Source organism: Aplidium turbinatum, chromosome 11, assembly GCF_918807975.1.
Source record: "Aplidium turbinatum chromosome 11, kaAplTurb1.1, whole genome shotgun sequence".
In the NCBI taxonomy this organism is placed as follows: domain Eukaryota; kingdom Metazoa; phylum Chordata; class Ascidiacea; order Aplousobranchia; family Polyclinidae; genus Aplidium; species Aplidium turbinatum.
In genome coordinates, this window is record NC_137482.1 from 10,785,222 (window position 1) to 10,807,119 (window position 21,898).

At 35.7% G+C, this 21,898-nt stretch overlaps 1 protein-coding gene across 1 annotated transcript; it reads right to left on the reverse strand.

The window, feature by feature from the left end:
- Nucleotides 1-13: 13 nt before the first annotated feature.
- LOC145780194 (uncharacterized) lies at nt 14-20,168 on the reverse strand. Its single transcript, XM_082591900.1, has 7 exons — nt 19,910-20,168; nt 13,383-15,934; nt 12,312-12,449; nt 8,938-9,080; nt 5,926-6,089; nt 4,881-5,034; nt 14-305 (listed from the first exon to the last, which is right to left on the reverse strand). Exons 1-7 carry the CDS (start codon nt 20,166-20,168, stop codon nt 143-145), a joined length of 3,573 nt encoding a protein of 1,190 aa, XP_082448026.1. The 3' UTR covers nt 14-142.
- Between the last annotated feature and the right edge of the window lie 1,730 nt (nt 20,169-21,898).

Genomic DNA, 21,898 nt, shown 5'->3' on the forward strand with positions numbered 1-21,898 from the left:
ACTGTTTACCTTGAAAAAAAAAACATAGAAAAAACAAAAATTATTTTAGCACAGTATCATAATACAACGAAGTGCTTCGCTGATGTCAAATGCAATGTCAAAAAGCATAAAGATTTAAATAAATTTAAAACTAACATAAAGCTTATGAAGATGCATTTTTTCCAGGTCTGAAATCCGACTTGCTTAGCCATGGATGAGACAAAATAGAATTCAGGGCGAGCCTTTCCTTTGGATTTTTCTGCAGTAACGATGAGACCACATTTTTTGCACCTTTGCTGACATCCGCAGGAAATTTGTTTGCTTCCCTGGAGACAAACAAACCATGGTAAAGATACTGAAACCCGTAAATGTCAATTATACCAGCTTTCACAAATGCCTATTTCATAAGAACTTGTTGAGAAAATATGGATTTTTTCTGGTTAATTTTTGTCTTAAACATTGGTTTAAGTTTGTATTTAATAATAATGTTGGAAATATAGCATTAAGCTCGAGTAGGCTGTAGTGTAGAGCAAGAGTCTGAAATACGCGGCCCGCGAGCACTTTTGGTGCGGCCCGCAAAGCATTTTAAACCTTGAAATAATTAACATTTACAGTGTGCTAAATACTTTTTTTTTTAATTTTGCAAGATAAAATTCACTATAAAATTACTCAAAAAATTTGAAAATACCCATCAAACTTCACACGACTTTTTAGCACTACGTCGCGCCATTTTATTGCTTGCGAGAAACTCGTATTGTTACATCACAATCACATTGCATATTTACTTATTGTGTCTTTATCACAACAGTAACCTTGGTATTTGCTAAAGTCAGTTCTTCAAGAGTTTAGTTTTTTCTGTGCGTTCGAAAATTGATTGCTGGATTTTTACTCCCAGCCCCTTCGTTTCGTTTGCGTTTTTTTTGCGTTGGTACCGTGTTTTTCCATAACTTTGTTCTTCCTACTTTTTCTTGCGATCTAACGTTCTTTATATGTTCTTACTATCTTTTGTATTGAGTTTAACTGTGTTATTTTGTTTATTGACTTTTCATTCTGTACTGCGGCCGTCGGGTTAATTTACAAGTGTTCATTTGACCCTCAGAGTAATTGAGTTTGAGACTCTTGCTAAAAGAGTATATTTTTTGTCACAAAAACATTTAAAACATCATTGAGTGAATTTGGATTTACTTTCTTATTACATTACGCTGGTCAACAATTTGAAACCAGCTCTCTGATGCATGAATAAAAAGATTGTTTTTAGAGTAAATTTAAGTAGCTGAGTTTGAAAAAGAGGTCCATTTTTTGTATCAAATATGTTTTTTGCAGCCATCATATATTACAGTAAAGTGTGATGGTTGCAGTGAAAAAACAACAGATTTGATAGGAAAAAGGACTTCATTTTCGGATTTCCTACCCTGAAAACCCCCAAAACCCTTCTTATCTTTGTAGCACCAAAAATTGTGATGGCCAGTGTTATTTATGGTTAGCAGTGAATTTAGGTTATAACTAACAATTGCAATAATAATTATCATTTTAATAGAAATATTAATAATAGTTAGCCTATAACATAGTTTGGGTAAAGAGTTTCTTTTGTAATACTGCAAACATATAAAACAAAACAGCAACACAAGATTTGTTACATAATTCAAATACAGAAACAAGTCTAGTACGACAAAGTTTTTAGTCTTCAAAAAATCATAATTATAAATATAGTAATTGTATTTTTCCATTAATATTGATTAGAAATTGATCCACACATTTCCTCATCCGGCATTTGCCTAGCCTTAGAGACTTTGATTGCAAACTCACACCATATGTTGTTTGTTGTGAGAGCTACATACATCGGCATCCCAGAAAAAGGGAGACTCTCTTTGAAGAGTAAAGTCCCCACAATTGAATGACAAAATTCAATGAAACTTTGCACAAACTATAGTTTTTAGATAGTATAAGCAAGTTTAAAAAATATTCAATAGATCTGGTTGTAGAACTATCGCGAAATGTCGAATTAAATATAGGCTACATGACAAAAAAATCCATCTAAAACTGCCCACCCCTGTAATTGTACAGGCTATAAAAAATCAAACTCTATTAACTGGTTTAGAAAAGATTTTCAGAAATTCTAAAATTTAACTCTAAAGTTTGAAGAAACTCAAGAGCAGTTGAAAATTTTGTTATGCAATTTTTTTTCATGAAGTTGCAAATTGGACTGCAATGAACTATACTGTACGGTCTGTCAACCACTTAGCCCCAGGCCAATTGAAGCGTTTGCCTGACCCCGGAGTAGATCTACTTTATCATTAAAGAAGCGGTTGCATTTATTAAGTGATTTTATTGTAACAGAGCTAAACATTTTGCCTTTGGGCTAAAGAAACAAAATCGAGATTCAAATCTCGCAAAGATATATAATTTTAGATCATTAGTATGGGAACGGATAACATGTTAGTCTGTGCTTTCGAGCAGGCAAAATAAAAACAAAATGCCAAACAACGTTTTATTTAAAATGGATTTTAAAGAAGAGATGTTGATTTGAAAAGATTGCTAGATTAAACTACAGTTTTTGCATGATTTACTGGAATCTTTCTCAAGACACAAATCTAACTTAATTTGCTCAAAATATTGGTCACTCGTTTGCTGCCCAAGAAGTCGATAACATAATTATCTGTTGTGTCTTACTGGTAGGTGAGTAGCCTCCAGATGAATGTAGCATTGTAGCCTAGTGATTGACACTGGAAGACATGATAGCAAAAGTTTGTTTTAATTGAGGCGTCAGACTTTAAAATGGTCGTATAGGAAATAATTGCTCCATAACAATATTTATCAACAGCACTGCGATTTAGTTATAGCAGCATAATCACACAAAAACAAAATCTCAGTCCACTTAGCAATTCTATATACTTGCAAGATTTATTATTGCTGCGTTTGAGTGCGTTGCATGGTTTCACTGCAAGCGACACGTCAGAAAATTGTAGTAACAGTCTAGGTGCATTTTTTACAAGTATAAACAACAGTAGTCAAGTTTTCAAAATTGACCGGGAAACTCTGGCGCGATGCAATACACCATAACATACTGTAATATAAAATTTTAGAACTTTCCAATGTTTTACTGCCAAACTTGCCTTTTATAAACTCAGCTGTACTTGTCGGTAGTTTGTCGATAAACCGGTTTGATAAAATGTTGTGGTTTGCATGTGACAACTCAAAGCTAAACTCGTGGCTAAAACAAAGTGCAATAGCTGTTTTAATGCTCCATAAACGTCCATTTGATGTATCGATGAAGATTTAGAAAATCGCTGAGTGTGGTTTGGTGTTTTGATCATTGTTATTGGCTTAAACAACGGTTTCCTTTAGTTTTTTGTTTAATTAAAGTCCAGAGCAGTGACGCAGCTAGAAAAAAAGTTTAGGAGAGCAAAAGCAACTGTTTGGGGGAGGAACAAATATTTTAATATTTGAAATAAAGAGTTATTCAAAAATATAACTACTAACTACTGAATGCAGCCAAACACAAAGAAAACGTCATTCAACATGTAATACTATGTCATTAATAATATTCAAAACCCATTTTGGGAGGGCAAGATAAAGCTGGGAGGGCGATTGCTCCTTGAAGCCTCCTTGTGGCTACTTCTCTGGTCCAGAGCGTGATACCGTAAAAATTTACTTTTCATACCAACATATTTATGTTCAGGGACGGTGAGAGAACAGCTCAGGTAGGGCAACCAAGTAAACATCCGGAATCTGTAAAAAGCTCTTCCTCTTCCAAATGGGAAGGAAACCATCTAACATACAACCAATGAGACACTTTAACAATTAACTAAAAAGCATTATTGTCACACCTCGGGTCCGCCAAAAGATGTCGGGCTCGGGTTTAAAAGTATCCCCTGTACCTCGTGCCATCGTTAACACCTTTGTTACATCAACTTACACGCTGATTGTAAAGTCAAAACGATTCTATTGAAACCAGTTCAGCTGCACACCCAGCTTTACTGGATGGAGTATTGGAGTAGTCCCTAGCACATTTTACAAAAACGATTCTTTTTGGCTACTTGTGGCGTGGCTTTAAGGCATTGACAACGCACAACAAAAAGGTTAAATGTTTAGAAGAAAAGCCTGAGGCAAAATTCGAATAGATTGAGTTGTCAAACGTAATAAAGTGGACAACGCATTGAAGATTTACAACTTTCCTCAACTGCAGTGACACCACAGACATTGTTTGTTTAGCGTGGTTTCATTGGTGTGAGCGGCCATGCAGCAATGGTTAACTCTGCTGCCGTAAAACGATAATCCTAGCTGTTGCGGTTTATTTATTGCCTTTCTACGACAGTTGTTAATTGCATTATGCTTTCAAAGCGATATATTCGTGGACGTTTCGACGATGTTGGATTTTTACTGGCGTATTAGTCCGATTTATCTTGATCAATTTGTTAAAAAAAAGAGGAAAAGTTCAAAGTCTTTCGCATGACTCAACGAGGAATCTCCTGCCCTCCAATCTAGCCTGGAAAGATCGCTCATACGCCATCATCATCAACGAGGAATCAAATTTAAGTCTGCTGAAACCAGGAGCTAGAATAGTCAAGTGGTTACTGATTTTGTTATAAATATTTGACGAACATGTTTTTATTTTATTCAGTAAAAAGTGCCATGATTTCAAACATTTTCTTTATTGCACTCTGCGGCAGATCCAACAAGTAGCCCCAAGACGTAGGAGCAACTTCAACAAAATACAGTAATTTTTGGGTCTACTCTACATATTAATCCGACCTTGCAACTGCACCGTGAATAAAGTTACTTCTCTGTGCTTTAGATCGCACTCCTCTCTCTGGATCCACCACCGATCACACTTTTATAAACTACAAATTTCCAAACAAAACACATTTCCTATGGGCAACCTTGCAAACTTTGCTACTTACTTTTCTCGGATTTCTTTCGCTGATCGAAAAGGCAATGAACCACAAAGTAAAGAATAAAGTAGAACTCCCACACTCCACGCTGTCATTGGCTCACCGTTGTATTGCTTGCGACTAAACCACTCTGGGGCGTAATACTCTGGCGTTCCGGCGAATTCTGAAAATGTAGTTTCATAACATTATTGTTTTGTTGTTTTATCATAAAATAAATGAACGTGGGATGTAGCTACAACTTTTACATAATATGCAATCTTCTATCTCTGATACTTGTCAAGCTTTGTGAGGCCTTTAGACCTACAAAACTTCAGCTTTTAAAATTGTCACTGTGGTGTAGCTTGCATGTTGCTAAAGCGAGCTTGCATTTTTGCTCTGTTGGCTGACATCAAGCGCCAAAAAACAAGCTTGCTGGCTTAGCTGGTAGCCTATGGGTGATTTGTAAACACAATACAAAGTATTTGTCTTTTGATGTTTGATTCCATCTATTAAAATTTCTATTAGTCGTTTGGAACTTTTGATGTTTCAATGCCCCTTGAAAATACAAATCAAGCTTACAAGTTACTTTGTAAAGGCCTAACCTGTGTAGGGAGATTCCAGGTCGGGTCAAACCGAAGACTTTAAAAACGGTACCGATTGTGTTCTATCCTGCATAGCGCAGTGAGAATGAGTCGGGTAATAATGTGATAACATCGTAAACCTGATACAAATTAAAAATGAGCCCTGTCGCTAAAAGACAGTTCCATCTATTAAAATTTCTATTAGTCGTTTGGAACTTTTGATGTTTCAATGCCCCTTGAGAATACAAATCAAGCTTACAAGTTACTTTGTAAAGGCCTAACCTGTGTAGGGAGATTCCAGGTCGGGTCAAACCGAAGACTTTAAAAACGGTACCGATTGTGTTCTATCCTGCATAGCGCAGTGAGAATGAGTCGGGTAATAATGTGATAACATCGTAAACCTGATACAAATTAAAAATGAGCCCTGTCGCTAAAAGACCTTAGCTGTTGTAGAGCGACAATAAATAAAACCATAACATTATTATTATTATTACCTGTGTAGGGGCCACTCCGAACATAATCGCCACATCCGAAGTCGATGAGAGTGATTTCCATCGTTTCCGGGTTAAGTAAGATATTTTCCAACTTCACGTCGCGATGCAATACACCACAGTTGATGCAGTGCTGCAGAGCTTTCACCAGTTGTTGGATGATGTATCTAAAAACAATCATATATCACTGACACAATTATTGTTTTGCGGTATTTTCGCTGTTGAATGAACAAAATGGCATATGCGCAGGTCCGATAAATAAATTCACATTCATTTTTGTTTTGTTTTTGCGATCATTTTGTTATGGAAGCTGTTTTTATCGTGGTGCAAAGAGTAGATTGCTATATTCAAAGATTTAACAAATAATGGAGCTATTCAGAGAGATAACTTTATTGTGCCACAAATATACAACACTAAACATCACCACAGTAACTGACCACTGGGTTTTGACTCGTCTACAACAACGATGTTTATACAGTTTAAAAAATCTTGTTTGTTTCTTCTTCACGCAAATTTCGTTGTTTTGGTATTGTTTCAAAATTTCTGTATGGTCAGTTGGTCACCTTGAATATTCTTGCGCTAGTCATCTTAAATACAGTAGTATCGGCAGAATAAGTTCAGGGTTAAAACGGCTTACCGTGTAGGCTACTATGCATTGAACTTACTCTGGGACAAAATGTTTACATTGAAAAATAATAATCAGTTTTATAAACATTTTAGTAAGCAAGGTGATTAGTGTAAATCTCAATCGATTAAAAATCTTACATGTCGCATGGAAGTTTATGAAACAAAGCATTTTCTATTAATCCATTGTAACGTAGTCTTATAGCTACAACGCGCGATTAAAAGGTCAAAACAAACAACACAAAACATATTAGGTATACAAATATATTGCACAATGCCCTAAATTATTTGTATTTTTTGTATATCGTTTTCGCTTTTATTGACATGGTTTATAAACTCACCAATTATTCAAAATAGCTCAGGATCGAGGCAGATTTATTACAATAACTCTGTTTATTCAGGCTTTCCAATGTTTAAAATTAAATTTTATTTCGTTTCAAACTGCCTTTCCTAAAGCAAAGTTTCTTTTCGTTTCCTTCAAAAAAATGTTTCAAATAGCCCTATAGTGAGGAAAATCATATAAACCGGTTTGAAACAAGAATTTAAAATTACCGAGCAAAAAACATGATTTAGCGCTGCGTTTTGGCAAAGTGATGTGAGATTGGACCGATAGCAAGCTTCATAAAACTGATCAACTCTCGTCGACAATGTTGTCCAGCAAGTTTTCAGCAAGCTAACTTTTCTTGAATTTTGTAAAATATTAATACTAGCCTTTGCAAACATAGCTACCGGTTGTAAAATGCAAAAACAATGCACATGAAACCTATTTTCAACTTAGAATACTCAGGATTGTGTCGTAACTGCTTGATGTCACAGAAACTGTTAGTATACTTTTTACAGTGAGCTACAATTTTTTTTTAAATTTGACAATATTTTACTATAAATATGTGACAAATTTGACATTTTGTATCTATGGCAGCGTGAGGTGAGTGTTGCCAGATGCTATCAATCGAATATTCCCACAGCCGCTTCGCAAATTCCTCAATCGCAACTTTATTTCGCCGGAAGCTTATCATCGCAAATTTGTTTCGAGTGCCTTTACGTCAAACTAAAAGAGATCTCTAAAAAGGTCTTCACTTGGAAGATGCTTTCCTCCAATTTTTACAAAACAAACTTCACCTTCCAAGAGGCCAGTTGGGCTCGCTTTCTGTTACCACTTAGCCTACTGGAATCTGAAATCTTCTCAATTTCAAATTTTTGTCCCAAACGATCTACATTTTTTCTGAATTGGAGACAAATTCTTCTTCTAATACTACTGGCGTAATTAATCAAGTAAAACATCTTTTTCTCTTGTCAGGTAATATAAATCTAATCAGGGCACTGAGGGCAGTTAAGATAATTTGGGCCGGTACCAACGAGATCCTCAAACCCCAAATCAAGACCCTTCTACGAAAAACGCACAATGTTCTTTGAAATATACGGTGATTTCTTCAAGTTCCAGGGCCCTTTGAAAAGTTAAAAGCCCCTTAAATCATCTCGGGCTTGAGTACAAAAGCACCCCTTAGATTTCCTTGTCTACGTTACTGAGTCTGAACAATTAATTCTTCACTAAAGCTCTATTTTGTATCCACGGTACTTCATAAAATGTCAAAGCCGAAAATTGATCTTCACCTTAAAGCATGCGATACTGCTTTCTTACATTTTCTTTTAAGATAGTACATAGCAGAAAAAGAACATGATAACCAATTAAAGTGAATTTTAAGATCATAGTTCATATTATCAATCGTCTAATCTAAAACTTATCAAACCATACAATATTGAGCGATACACGTCGATACAACATAGAGCCGGTAAGAAAAACTACTAATATGATCTTTAGTTGAAGAAATAAAAGCAACAAGTGAAGACCTCAAATAACATTGTCGGTGACTTCAACCAAAATGTTAAATCCAAGGTTTTTGTGTTCTCCGCTTTTTTATGACAAACTTTCTATGTTTCCACGTTGCTATATAATTGTTGTATGTGTATTTATGTTTCATAACTAACATCACATGTATGCAAAACTCATTCGGTAGAAGAAAATGCGTAGATAGTCTATGCGCAGTAGTAGCTTTGACAGGGAGTACAGGGGATACTTTTAAACACGGCCTGGGAAAGCTTTAGGGGCCCGTTATCTTTTCCAAAGGGCCGGGAAATTGAAAAAAAAAACATCGCGTATAATTTGGATATATTTGTAGTGCATTTTTCTTAGAAATGTCTTGATATGGGGCCCGAAAATCTCATCGATACCGGGCCCAAATGATTCTCTCGACGTCACTGCCTATGCGCATATTGCCGTGACGTCATTCGATTTTCAAAAATATTTTGTGATTACTTTCAACTTTGATTTCGACAACTTTCAACATACATTTCAAAAGTAAAGAATACAAAATGTTGAAACCAAATCTTTACTTTGCGACAGCTTCTTTCAAGCGTTTGTGTTTGTTGACGTAATCGTAGAGATCGATCGCTGGATGTGGTCGGACCATAACCAAAAGGAATGCCTCGCTCGTCTCGTGCCATTCAACGATGCTGATCACTCCATTGCTTGGTGTCTGCACGAAGATGTAAGTTAAAATGAGCTACTGCAAACTAAATAAAACTAAGTTAATAAACACTACTGTAGGTCAGGACAGGACATTAGATTCGGTCGAATAAACAACTTGAAAAAACACTCCTTGTAGCGATACAAACTAATTAGTTTCACACGAGTCAGTTCAATCATAAACACCTAAAAATCGATTTCGATAAAGTAGCAGCTAGATCATCTTCAATTAAACTTATTCAAATAGCGTTTGACACCTGTCAGAAGATATTGCATTTTCTTGATTCCGTGTAGCGAATATTAAATTTGTTGTAAAAAGTGTTGATAATAATTCTTCCTGTTTCTTTTTTCTCACTTATGCAAAATATTAACACTGTTAAACCTTTTTTTTATCGCATTCTCTTCTTTTAAAATCGCTGTAACAGATGTTGCCATGGCCTTCTTGTCCATTTTGAAATCAGCTTATATACAAAATGTCGGTGAAAGGTTTGAAGCGAAAAACTGAGGCAATATTAACTTTTAATGAGAAGTTAAACCTTGCTCAACCTTGTCAGTACCATCAAGCTCAACTATAACTATTTGCTCATTGCAATATATTGAAATTAAGGGAAAGGTTGCTCTCATTATGAATAATTTAATAATCACTGCTTGACGAAGTACGAAAATTAATGTTAACGGGAAGAAAATATCTAATGCCTTAATTTTTTTAAATTTTGATATTGATGAATCAGCTTGCAGTCATTTGGCCACGCGTGCCCCAAATTAATAATAATAATAATGCAAAGTTGAAAAATGTAGAATGTAGATCAATTTTTTTTAACATGGGCTCCGCGGAATATGTGGTGGGGTACCGTGAGTTTAAAGGGTTCCGTGATGATTCCTCGAGGGGCCTTGTTTTTTAGGGGGAATTAATTTCTTGCTTCAGCATATTGATGCGTCATTCTCAATTTTTAAATCGCCGTGCCTCATTCACACTCAAAGTAACCTTGTTATTCAAACAAGAAGTTGAGTGCAGCCAATAACTTTAAAAAAAACATTGATAGTTTCTACGTCACATTTTTATGCTATTGGTGAGAACGTTGTTGTTTTGATCCAAATTCTCGTTGTCATTGGTTCCGTTTCAAACGCGAAAGTAAACCTGGGGTTCTACGATGACAAGAGGTTGAAGAGCTCTGGTGTAGACGACAAACATTTTTAAAAGCCATCAAAAACAATCAAAACTGCTTTCTCTGCAATGTTGCGCTGCATCTGATATACTTTCATTGATGTATGCAATTGAAGCCTACGTATGAAGCATTGAAGCCTACAATATAAACCACAGCGCTGTATCCTGTATTGATTCTATTCAATCAATGAAGTTACAAAACGCAAGCGAAAATTTCAAACATCCATGCTTAAGAAGAATTAACATAAATGTTGCAAAGCTTTATTGATGCCTACAGTCCCAGCAGACGCTTTAACAATTGTCATGTGATGGTGTCCGAAGCCCTGATTGGGCTTAAAGTCAATAAATACACAAACATTTTATATTACATTTTATAATGTAATAAATACACAAACATTTTATATAATGTAGACCTACAAAACCAATCTATGATGTTACCTAGTACGCAGAAAAGTTGTAAAAACAACTTCTCCAATGATTTCTCCGATTTCTTCAAAGTAATTTTAAAAATCAACTCTAATGACAAATCATCAGAAGAACTTTTATTAAGTTTAGAAAATCAACTGATTTTCGCTCGTCTTATGCCAATCTAGCTTCTTGAACATTTGAAACAATTTATTACAGCTTAGGCTATAGTTGGAAGTTGGAAACGTTTCATTTTTATCTTAACAAGATTTTCTAAATTACAAACTATTCGTTTTCTTGAACAAATTGTTTCGGCAAATTTCGAACATTGTATCGCATTCTAATATTAATATTCACATTTTATGAAATGCAAAATAAGAACTTATTGGAAGTAAATGATAAAGCTGTAGGCGGGGAATCTTTCGCTTCTAATAGAGCCCCAGCATTCTTATCTTAAAAAGGAAAGATCACGAAAAATAATGTGAAAGATTAGATAGTCGTGATTGATATAAATAGCTTAAAGATCAAACCTACATTATTTTTTGTTGCGTTAGAAGCACAAACCGGCGTCTTGTTTTTATTACCAAGGTAATTCATGTGTGTCGGTAGAAAACAGAAAGTATAGTATACAAATGATGCATTTATACATCTCTTGCTGATGTCAAACATCGTCATTTTCTGCTCAACAGTGCAATGTGTAAACCTGTTTTGCACGTGCGGTCAATCGAGCTGATGATGTGTGCTGGTCAATGTGCAAATGTAAGCCCACCGAAAAATCAAACTCATACCAGTTGTGTCAAACAAGCAGTGGCGCCGGAAGCAGGGGGCAGGGGAGCGGATGCCCCCTGCCCTAAATTTGTCTGTGGATGGGGGGCAGAGGGGCAATGGTGCCCTTTTAATGTCATGTAAGCTACTGCACATTTTGCAATGTAACAATTTCTGCTATTTGCTTTTAGCCTAATTGTAATCTTTCATTATTGCCTCAAAATAATATTTATGACACAAAAGTCTGTATCGTAGTAGGTTACATCATTATAACATAGCATGATGCCCTTTCGTGCCATTGTTCTTTATATACCGGACACTTATTATACCATTACTCGATAGTGAGCTGATAGATGAGCATTATCGGTATATCTTAAAACTTAAAAAAAAGCCTTTCAGCAACAAAAGTGCCCTTTTTTCACAATTCTGCCCCCCAGTCAAATATCGTTCTGGTGCCCAGGCAAACAATCTTGGAAATCATCCATAAATAAACGATAAAGTTTAGTAGTAAGGCGACTTTGTCAGGGTGATAGGACTAGTAGGCCTATATTTGAGAAACATACTGATGTAGGTTATTTAACAATCTTAAGTTAACATTCGTGACGGAGAACATTAAATTACAAAAATACAACGATAAATCGTTCAAAAACTACAAAGTAAAATTTCGTCTAATTGCTGACATATTATTAATGCTTTGCCTGTATTGACATTGAAAGACACTTTTTGTGTAGCCTACCGTTCATTCAACCGCACGCTCTTTACGCTAATTTTTTTTTAGGAGTTTGCCACACATACATATTCAACGAAAAGGTAGGTGGTTAAAACAAGTTAGAGTACCCTTAACAGAAAACTTCACCAGGCCTAATAAAAAAAACGTTAACCACGTTAGCAACACACAAAACCAACCTCGTTTACTTGGCACAGCAAGGACAGTTCAAGAGGAACAACTTTTCTTCCAAGCCATCCCCATCTTGTTGTACCAGGCTTTGATATTCTTTTTATTGCAACCCGCATGCGATCACTTCGTCGATACCCTGATATGACCTTTGAAAGGAAAAAAGCATGCACACGATACATTCGCTGTGATGTTTGTCATCAAAATATTGACAGGCAAAACTCTTGCGGTTCGTAAAGGTTTGGATTAAAAACAAACAAAATTGTTTAAAATTCGATTGAAAAAATCTTGAGTTATGCTAGACCTTGGATAATATACATTATGCAGTATATTGCTTTTGAAACGGGACAGTACCAGTTGGATAACATAAATCAGACATGGCAAACTTGTTGAGCGAGAAAATAGATCATGGGCCTACATGATAGATGTAAATGCAAAATATACTCGCAAATAAGATTAACAGTTTAAAACTGCAACAACTAAAGGAACTGCAGTTATGTAATTGCTTATTCGGTAAGAAATTAATTACGTTGGATTTTGAAGCATTAAAAGTTTCGATGGCAACCCAATTTCCCTCTTGATATATACTTCTCTCAATTTAATTTATTTTGAACTAAAGTCATTCATATTTAAATAAAATTGTCACCCTTTGATCGATAGCTAAATTATCTAAAATTTTATTTCAGGTGTCATTGCAATTTGCCACAAAGATGTAACATTCATACCCTAAGGTCCGTATTCACTGCAATTAATACTGTCAAATGGTTTTAAACACAATTATCTCAACATGAGATGTTCTTAAATGAACTTGGCATAATGATAATAATGTAGTCTATCTAAACCTAAATGTTTTTTTCCGCTTACCGTAAGTATCAAAATTTTTAAAAATATATCTTATCTTTTAAACTGATACAAACTTAAACAACTTTACTTGCAAAGAATACATCAGTATCAAGGTTTCTGTTAAGTCCATCAAGGCTTTGTCAGCCCGAGGATAAAGATTCAAAACCAAACTAATACATCAGCATGACATTTATAGTTTTTGCATGAAAACAATTTATAAATTTCATGTACCAACTTACCGTTCCGTTTTGAGTATCAGATAAGACGTTGTGTAAAGAATACAAATTTCTTATTGTCAGGGAACGCTTATCAGTTCCAGCGTTAAATAAATTCGTCGAGGCTGGTTTTTTCAAAACATTTGTCAACGGTTTAATTTGATTAGTTTTTTGCTGCACAGTTTTTCGACCTGTAGGAGCTTCAGGTTTTTGCGATACTAAAACGAGCAATTGGTGTTGCCACATCGTGTGCCCCCCTTCTCCTTCCGCTACAATACTTCCGTTAGGGGGTCGAGTTCGTCGTTTTCCAAATTTAGGTTCAATTGATTTGTCACCGGGAGAAGAAGGCGGTAAATTTCCTTCGTTCTCGGCTTTGAGTGACGATGGAAACAGAGGGTGGTCGCACCGCTTTGCATTGCTTGCATTAGTAGTGGTTTTTTGTCTTTGTTTTGATTTCGTTTCGTCGACTTCGATCTCATGGCGCTGGAAACTTGATGTGCTGGAAGCTGAGCGTTGATATCTTGGTCTGGCAAGACTTCTCGCAGGAATGTCATTGGGGATTTTTAACTCTGCCCAGCCCGAGCTGTCGCAAGAGGATGAGCGTTCTTTAGTACTCCCATTATATCTATTCGGTTTACGATTACTTACGCGTTCTATTCGATCAGTCGACGATTCAGAATCATAAGAAGCACTAGATTCTGAAGAGGTGTCGGTGTAATAACTGGACGCCGAGTCTGTTGATACTGAAGTACGAAGTGCATATTGAGATCTTCCATCATAATTCTGTCTTTGTCTGTATTTTTTATCTTGTTGATGTTTTAACTTTGCAGACTCTCGAAGATCTGGGCGAATAGTGTCAGAAACGTCAGGCACAGCAGTGTGCCAATCTAAAGTGTGACTTATCCTTGAGCCTTTGGGTAGCTCGTAAGTTTTGTCACGTTGACTTTTTTTTTTTTCCTTTTTAAGTCCTCTTTCTATTTTAATGGCAACATCTTCATCACAGATTTTGGACTTTGGTGAACTTTTCGCTATGGAATCAATATTTTTTTCTGTGATCCTTAAATACTGTTTTTCGTTGATTTCCTGAAAATTTCTTGGCCTGTGTTGTTTTGAATCTGGTTTTTTTGCGGACTCGATATCTTCAGTCGCTTGTGTTCTTCCAGATTTTAACACATGACTTCTTTTTTCAAGCTGGGCAGCATTTTTTGAACGGTGTCGCTGATGATTTTCTGCAGATGATGCTTTTTTACTTTTTATCTTCTCTTTGTCCCGCTTATGAGAATGACCATTTATCTTTTGTATGTTGGAAGATGGAAAGTAAAACCCATCAGAATTTCTTTCTAGTTTTTCTGTTTCTCCGTTTCTTGAATTTCGTCGGGTTGATCTATCAGCAGTTGATGCAGCTACTTCACCAAACCAAAATTTATTTCCATTGTCTTGACATTCTTCGACTTTGTGTTTGTTTTTCTTCTTATCTTTGAGTTTTGCATCTTTGCGCTTATGGCTTTTGCTGAAATTAGTATCTTTTGAAGAAGATTGCTTTTTCATACCATGAGATTCCTCAACGGAATCCTCACGCTTTTCCCGACGCTTTTTACTTTTCTTTTCTAAAATAGGCTTCACGTTGATAACTCGACAAAGGGGTTGCGAAGCATCTTTTAATATCGTCTTATTGTTCCCATCTGTTGTGTCATTATTTACAGTTCGCGGATTTGCTGATGACCCAAACATAACGCTGGAATTTAAACTTTCAGTTTCATCAGCAGTTCGAGAAGCATCCGCTGTTCCAGAACTTTTCGACTGACTACCGGGCGAATCCATATTCGATCTCAGTTCGTTTGAGACCTCGTCATGTAGTAAATCTGAAATGTCATTACACTCGTGTTTCGTGCTGCCGTTGCTTGTAGAGTTAGCATTTGATACAGGCGCATTTTCGGCTACATAATCTCTTTGACTTTCACCGTAATTGTAGAGCTTATTTGATATATTAAGTTTCACCCTGTCTTCTTTCATTGTTTTGTCGCCATCATTCTTTTCTGAGAGACTGTTTCGATAAACCGGGTGATTTACTGTGTTATTACTTCCTTTTTTTGTCATATCCGTTTCAGAATTGTTTGAACTTTCAAAGCTTATACTGCTTACTTTTTTTCTGCAAACAAATTCATTGCTTTCGTTATCAAAGTTAGAAACCTTTTTTCTGAACTGACGCTCTTGTTTATGCTTCCTAATGGAAACAGTAGGTTGCTTCACTTTATTTGCCACTCTGCCATCAGCGTCTGAACTTTGCTCTGTTAATTTACAAGGGACAAAAAGAGAAGTGTTTTTACTTTTTTTCATATCTCGCATTTCGTACTCGTCACTGATAGATGGGTCCACGTAACCGTCCATGTTTGTTCTTTCTTTTATAGATGCCACAGCAACAAGCCCTGGGGTTACGGATTGAATTTGCTTGTTCAAAGTAGTCACCGTCCGGCGACATTCACTTTTTTTCCTTTTGCTCTTGGCGTGACGCTCAAATGCCGCGAGGTATTTTTGAGAGTTATTTTCGACATTTGAACTTTCCGTTTTTTCTCCACCTAAAATACAAACACGACTGCGTTATTTTTGTCGCCCACCAAATAATTTGTTTGATATTTGCAACTCTGCGCTGAGAATACAAAGATAATTTTTTTCCAAACAGCCTTTATTTTGGCCGTGAAAAGAGAAGTCTATTAGACTGATCTGGCAGCACAATGGTTGTTTTTTTTCACCAGTGTTTCGAATTATAACTTTCAATCCAGAGTCAAATATGTTTCCTGGAATATGCATACATCGTCACAAGTGACGTATGTTGAAAAATAACAATATTCCATGAAACAAAAAATTATCCTTGATTAGAGGATTAAAGGAAAACCGAACTTTTTGTCTACGTTAAAACTTTAAGCCGACGTGAACAGTGAAAGTTCTTAGTAGCCTAACAAAAAAAAGTTTTACTGATTTAAAAACTTAAAACCTCAAAGTTTCTGCTTAATCTAGAAATAAAACTTTCACGTCCAAACTGCGTGACAAATTTTGATTTGAGAGTTTCAAACCGGTTTAAACGATGGGTTGAATCCTGTTTATGCTAAATGTGGTAAAAAATTCTAAAGTTTGTGAAATCGAACTCATACCTTTGACTTCAATTACATAAAAATATAGCACCAAAAACGACATTCTTTCGATCATTTTGGTAATATTAAGAAAGCGCATATTGCATTTCCACCATTTTCGTTATCACGAAACTGTCAAAATGCGTCAGATTTAGCTTAGTGGCGAGTTCAAGATAACCAAGCAAGCTGTAGAGTGTAGATGTTTAGTAAAGTGAAATTCTTCATTTTGTACAGCAGCACGTCAGTAGGTAGGCTACTATACCAAGCGCAAAAATCATTTGCAATTCTATCACGACTTTTGAAATTAACTCTTCAGAGCAGGGGTCACCAATTGGTAGTTCCAGGATTGTTATTATTATCAATTAACAATTATAACTAAAATATTTTATTGGAAAGTTAAAGAGCATGAAGCATGGCATGAAGGCATAAAAATACTTTTTATTTTTTATTGATTTTTCTAACTTAAAGATTATCTTCCTTTTTTTAGGTTATGACTTTTCTTCTTTATTTAAAACTTAAAAGGGTTGCATTTCAATAAAATCAGCTTAAACTTTTCTGTGAACCTAGAGCTGCTTGTTTTTATTTTGTGAATGTTATGTAAACTTTAGTGTGCGTGCCACGACTAATGTGCTTTATGAAATACGATAATAAAGTTTTTTTGTGTTTCAGACAAGCGTTTGTTCCATAGTTCCTGGAGAAAATCTGGGGAGGACATCAGAATTTTAACGGCACAAAAATTTTAAGTGTAATGAAGAATCCAAATATGGGGATTTAAAAAGTTAAAATGGTTAACAGGAGGGTTTGAAAGGGTTGCCCCCCAGAAGAAATTGGCAATTGTACCTTGTTTTGATCGATTTTTGCGTATTTTGTAGCCCAATCTTCTGTATTTTCGCTTAGACTCACACTTTTTGCATTTGACTAAATTCATCCAAGTACAGACTGGATTTCTATAAAAGTTAAAGCGAAGAGGAGGATTTTTAATTAAAGTTAAGTTTTAAATATTCTTTATGGCCACGGAAGGGTTTTAATAACTCCTTTTTCCTGGTTTCGTATGTAGTATCACATTGGGATATTTGAAATATTTGTCTATGAGTCCCCGCCTCACCATGTAGGCTACAGTATAGTAGGTAGCACATGGTGTCCGACGTTTTTTTCGTAAACAGTTGTTCCTAAAACAATTGTTCGCAAACAATTGTTCGTAAAATTAATTCTTCGTAACACAATTCTTCGTAAAGCATTTCTTCGTGCATGCAATTGACCGTAATACTAATTGTTCGTAAAACAGTTACAATTCTTTACGAACAATTAATTAGGGTAGCGTGTTTATGCTAGAGATACACTAGATGTGACGTGCTGTAGAGTGTAGACGAGCAGACAGAGTGTAGAGTCCCTGATTCAGAATGGCAGTGATAAAGGAAAGCCAAAACTTTTGTATGGTGGCCAGCTTTATTACAAAGATTATAGTGCACTTAACGCACAAGCGCAAGAAACTACTTATTGGAAATTTTTTCAAAGGAAATGTCTTGCACGAGTAACAGCAGGGGCGCCGAAACAATTCTTGACTGAAGGGGGGCAGGACTATGAAAAAGGGCACTTTTGTTACTGAAAGGCCAATTTTTTTAAAACTTTTAAGATAAGATATAGCGATAATGCTCATCTATCAGCTCACTATCGAGTAATGATACAAGTGTCCGGTATACAAAGAAGGACATCATGCTATGTTATAATGATGTAACCTACCGTGTTGCAGAATTTGTACTGTGAATATTATATTGAGCTTTTGATTGAAAGCTTTTGATTAACGATTTAAAAAATATTTTCATTGCCAAATATCTCGAAAACTAGAGCCAACTCGAAAAAACTAAGTGCATTTTCGGAATCAAGGGCCTTGAAATACTTTAAAATGACTCTCACCTTTATTTGTGTCAAAATTTTTTTGTTAGCCTAATTTATAATTAAGCTAAAAGCGAATAGCAGAAATTGTTATATTGCAAAATGTGCAGTAGCTTACATGACTTTAAAAGGGCACCATTGCCCCCCTGTCCCTCCATGATGCCCCCCGCTTCCGGCGCCCCTGAATAACAACTGAGAAATTGTTCACAAACAATTGACCTATCACCTGTTTACGAACAATTCACTATACTATACGAACAATTGATGTATACGAAGAAATGATTTACGAAGAATTGTTTTACAAAGAATTAATTTTACGAACAACTGTTTACGAACAATTGCTTTACGAACAACTGTTTACGAATAATTCACCTATAACCGTAGCCATGGCCACCTAAGCCGTAGTACATACAGGGCGCATTACACTTCATGCGTCTATTAACACTGAGATGCATTAATTTTATCGTTGACTAGTTGGGTGAGCAATGTGTTTCCTTTAGAAATATCGCATAGTTTTTTCATATTTTGAGAAGCACAAAAATTCACACCCTCTACACTGCTAAAAACACGCAACTTCTGTGCAACTGATTAGGTCAAATGAATGTAATTGAGCGAGTGAGAAAAGTTATTGTTAAACAAGTAAAAAGTGTTCAGATGCTTGACCTGGCAGTAACGTTGTTCGATTATTTTTGTTGCTACGGTATTCAAAGATAAATATTTACAACATGTGGCGCTGGATACTGGGTATGCAATGTGTTCTTTTCTAGCATAAGAGTCGCCTTATCTAAAATTTTCTCAGTGGGGCCCGCCACAGCTTTTCTTAGTGCCAAAGTGATTCATGTCATATGCAAAGGTTAATGACCGCTGGCACTACAGTGGATTGCTTGCTCATTAATTGTTACAATTCGCCATAACAAAATAGTTCATGATCATTATGGAGATTTTATGAAAAACAGGCTGCTATTTGCTCGCAGTTTTATTGACATGTCAATACCTCTACTTATTTGACGGTAAAATAACGTATGCAAGACGTGTGACGACCTCCGACAGAAGCATAATTTTAGGCCGCAAAGCAAAGATGTTGGCTTTGGTTAAAGTTAAACCAGTTAATCCGCATTGCTACCATCAAGTACGTGGAAACTGGAAAGATAGGCAAATGAACTACTGCAGGTGCCCGGTACAAAAAAAGGTTTATTGAAACGTTTCACTAAAAAAGATTATTATTATTTGTGCATTACATGTTTGAGTAATTTACAAGCTATCGTGAAAAGCGTTAGATAAAATGTTGCTTGATTCATAAATCATTGAAAGTATGTAGAACTTAACTGCAAAGTAAATCAAAGAAATATGTAAAAAAAATACCCGATGCCTCTATTACCTTGACAATCACTGCATAAACCCCGTAAATATATTTCGCTTTGTTTAACTGAAGCAAATGCATCCAAGATTCAAGAGCAGTTTTGCTCACTAATTTCTTTTTTAGGATACAGGTTGAAAGTTTTTGCTCTTGAAGAATTTTAAAGCGCTTACTTTGAATCTTTCCAACACGCCGTTCGTCGTTCACATCTATTGCATCAATTTTCCCGCGCTTTTGCTTCTTCGCTCGTCCGGAAGGTGTCTTCCTTTTTTCGAGACTGTTGTCCAATATGCACAATTGAGCAAGCATTGTGTCCAAACTACGAACTTTTTTATCTATTCCATAATCCGCTGCAGGTTTGCTTGAATGAATTGGCTTAATAGAAATCTTGTGAGTTTCTTTCGCATTTTGATGCTTCGTCCGAGCAGGCATTACAATTTCAACAAATCTCTGCATCCAGAAAGTTCGCAGCGTTAAACCAAAGGTTGACTATGAATGTTTTTCTTTGTGTTGCGTGAAAACTCCCTTTAATATTTGAAAAGTTAAAATGATGGTACGCTACTTTTGCAATACAAAAGCAGTTAGGCCTACATTCCCATTGATATATCAATTGAACTTTATGTTAAGGAGGCCAACTGTATCTCATATAGATGCTTCCAAGATTCCCACAATCAATTATACTGAATATCTACTCAGGGTGAAATAACTCACTTAGAGATATATAATTGGTATATCGAACCTATTAGCCGTAAAGAATAATACTTATTAGAAAACAATGTTGCAAAGCTAAAATTTAAAAACGTTCAAAAATAAAATAGATATTGTAAAACACTTAACGTTAAACAAGTTTTTACCAAATTAGATTATAATTAGAGTTACTAACATTTTGCTCTAATTCGTCGAATTACGCAACTAGAATTATCTAGTTGTCCAAGTCTGGAAGGAAGGGGGTTAAAATCTTCCCAATTGAGCTTGATATTTGAAATTTTTGTTTAGTTTTATATGGCTTATCGTGGCTTTATTTAAAAGCGTCATCCTCTCTTTTTCTTAGTTTTCATGTAAATCAAGTTTTGTTTAGTTTTGTAAACACGTATTTGTGTTGTGATACAGCAATTATTATAGCCAAGAAACTATCGCGACAAAACAAAAAGTGAAAAATTGAGTGACTGGCATCGAAATTTCTAAATTGTTTGCTTGCTTGTGTTGTTTATAAGTTTTGTACAGCTGCTTGGAACTAAACTGCAGGCTATTGTGGACCCAGGTTCACCACCATCTTGAATAACCGGTCTCTTTTTTGCTGATGGCTCGCCTATTTTTAGCAGGCAACAGTTTCCACCGTTTGATTGGACATCTCCTAGGTCCTAGCCTGAACAACTTTAATGTTACGTTGAAACGTTTTAAAACAAGGTTTTGTTAGTTATCAATAAAATATCAACCAGGTTTGGTAACTACAAAAATTTATTGGTAGAGCTTTCACCGCCGTAAAGGCGGCTTCATCAGTACTCTTATTCAAATAGAATCATGTTTCTATTTGAATAAGAGTACTGATGAAACCTTTTGTTAGTTATGCGCTGAAAAGAAATACGAAATGCCAATGCTTGAGAATTGTAAGCTACAAGGTAGAAAGCGTCAAGACAAAAATGCGTGGGATTGCGTAAAAAAGTGTTTAAGATAAGCTGACTGCTTTCGCTCAGGGGTGTTTCAAACAAGACACAACTTACTGTAGCCTATTTCAAAATTTTGTTTTGTTTGATGAATAAATAATAATTTATCGCAGGGTTTGTAGACATTTTGATCATCTTTAACCCACCCTTTTCTCTCCCACAGTAAGAGCAAAGCACTGCAACGAGCATTTTAAATTGCTTTTTGCTACAAAAGATAATCTTAACGTAACTCAAATGAAAAACGTTTTCATACTTCACAGGAAACACTGGACAAATTCTGAATTGACAGTGGATTGCACTCACGATTTACATTGCATATTTGCATTAACAAACAAACTTTTAACAAAACAAAAAACGTACGCTAATGTTCGTCAAGCTTTTTCGACAATCTTGTAGCGCTAATCATCAGCGCAATGACAAGTGTACGTTTAGTGACCTGTCATAGGCCCACTTTCGTTTCAGCCGTGAACTAAATGTTAGTTACGATTAGAATGATCT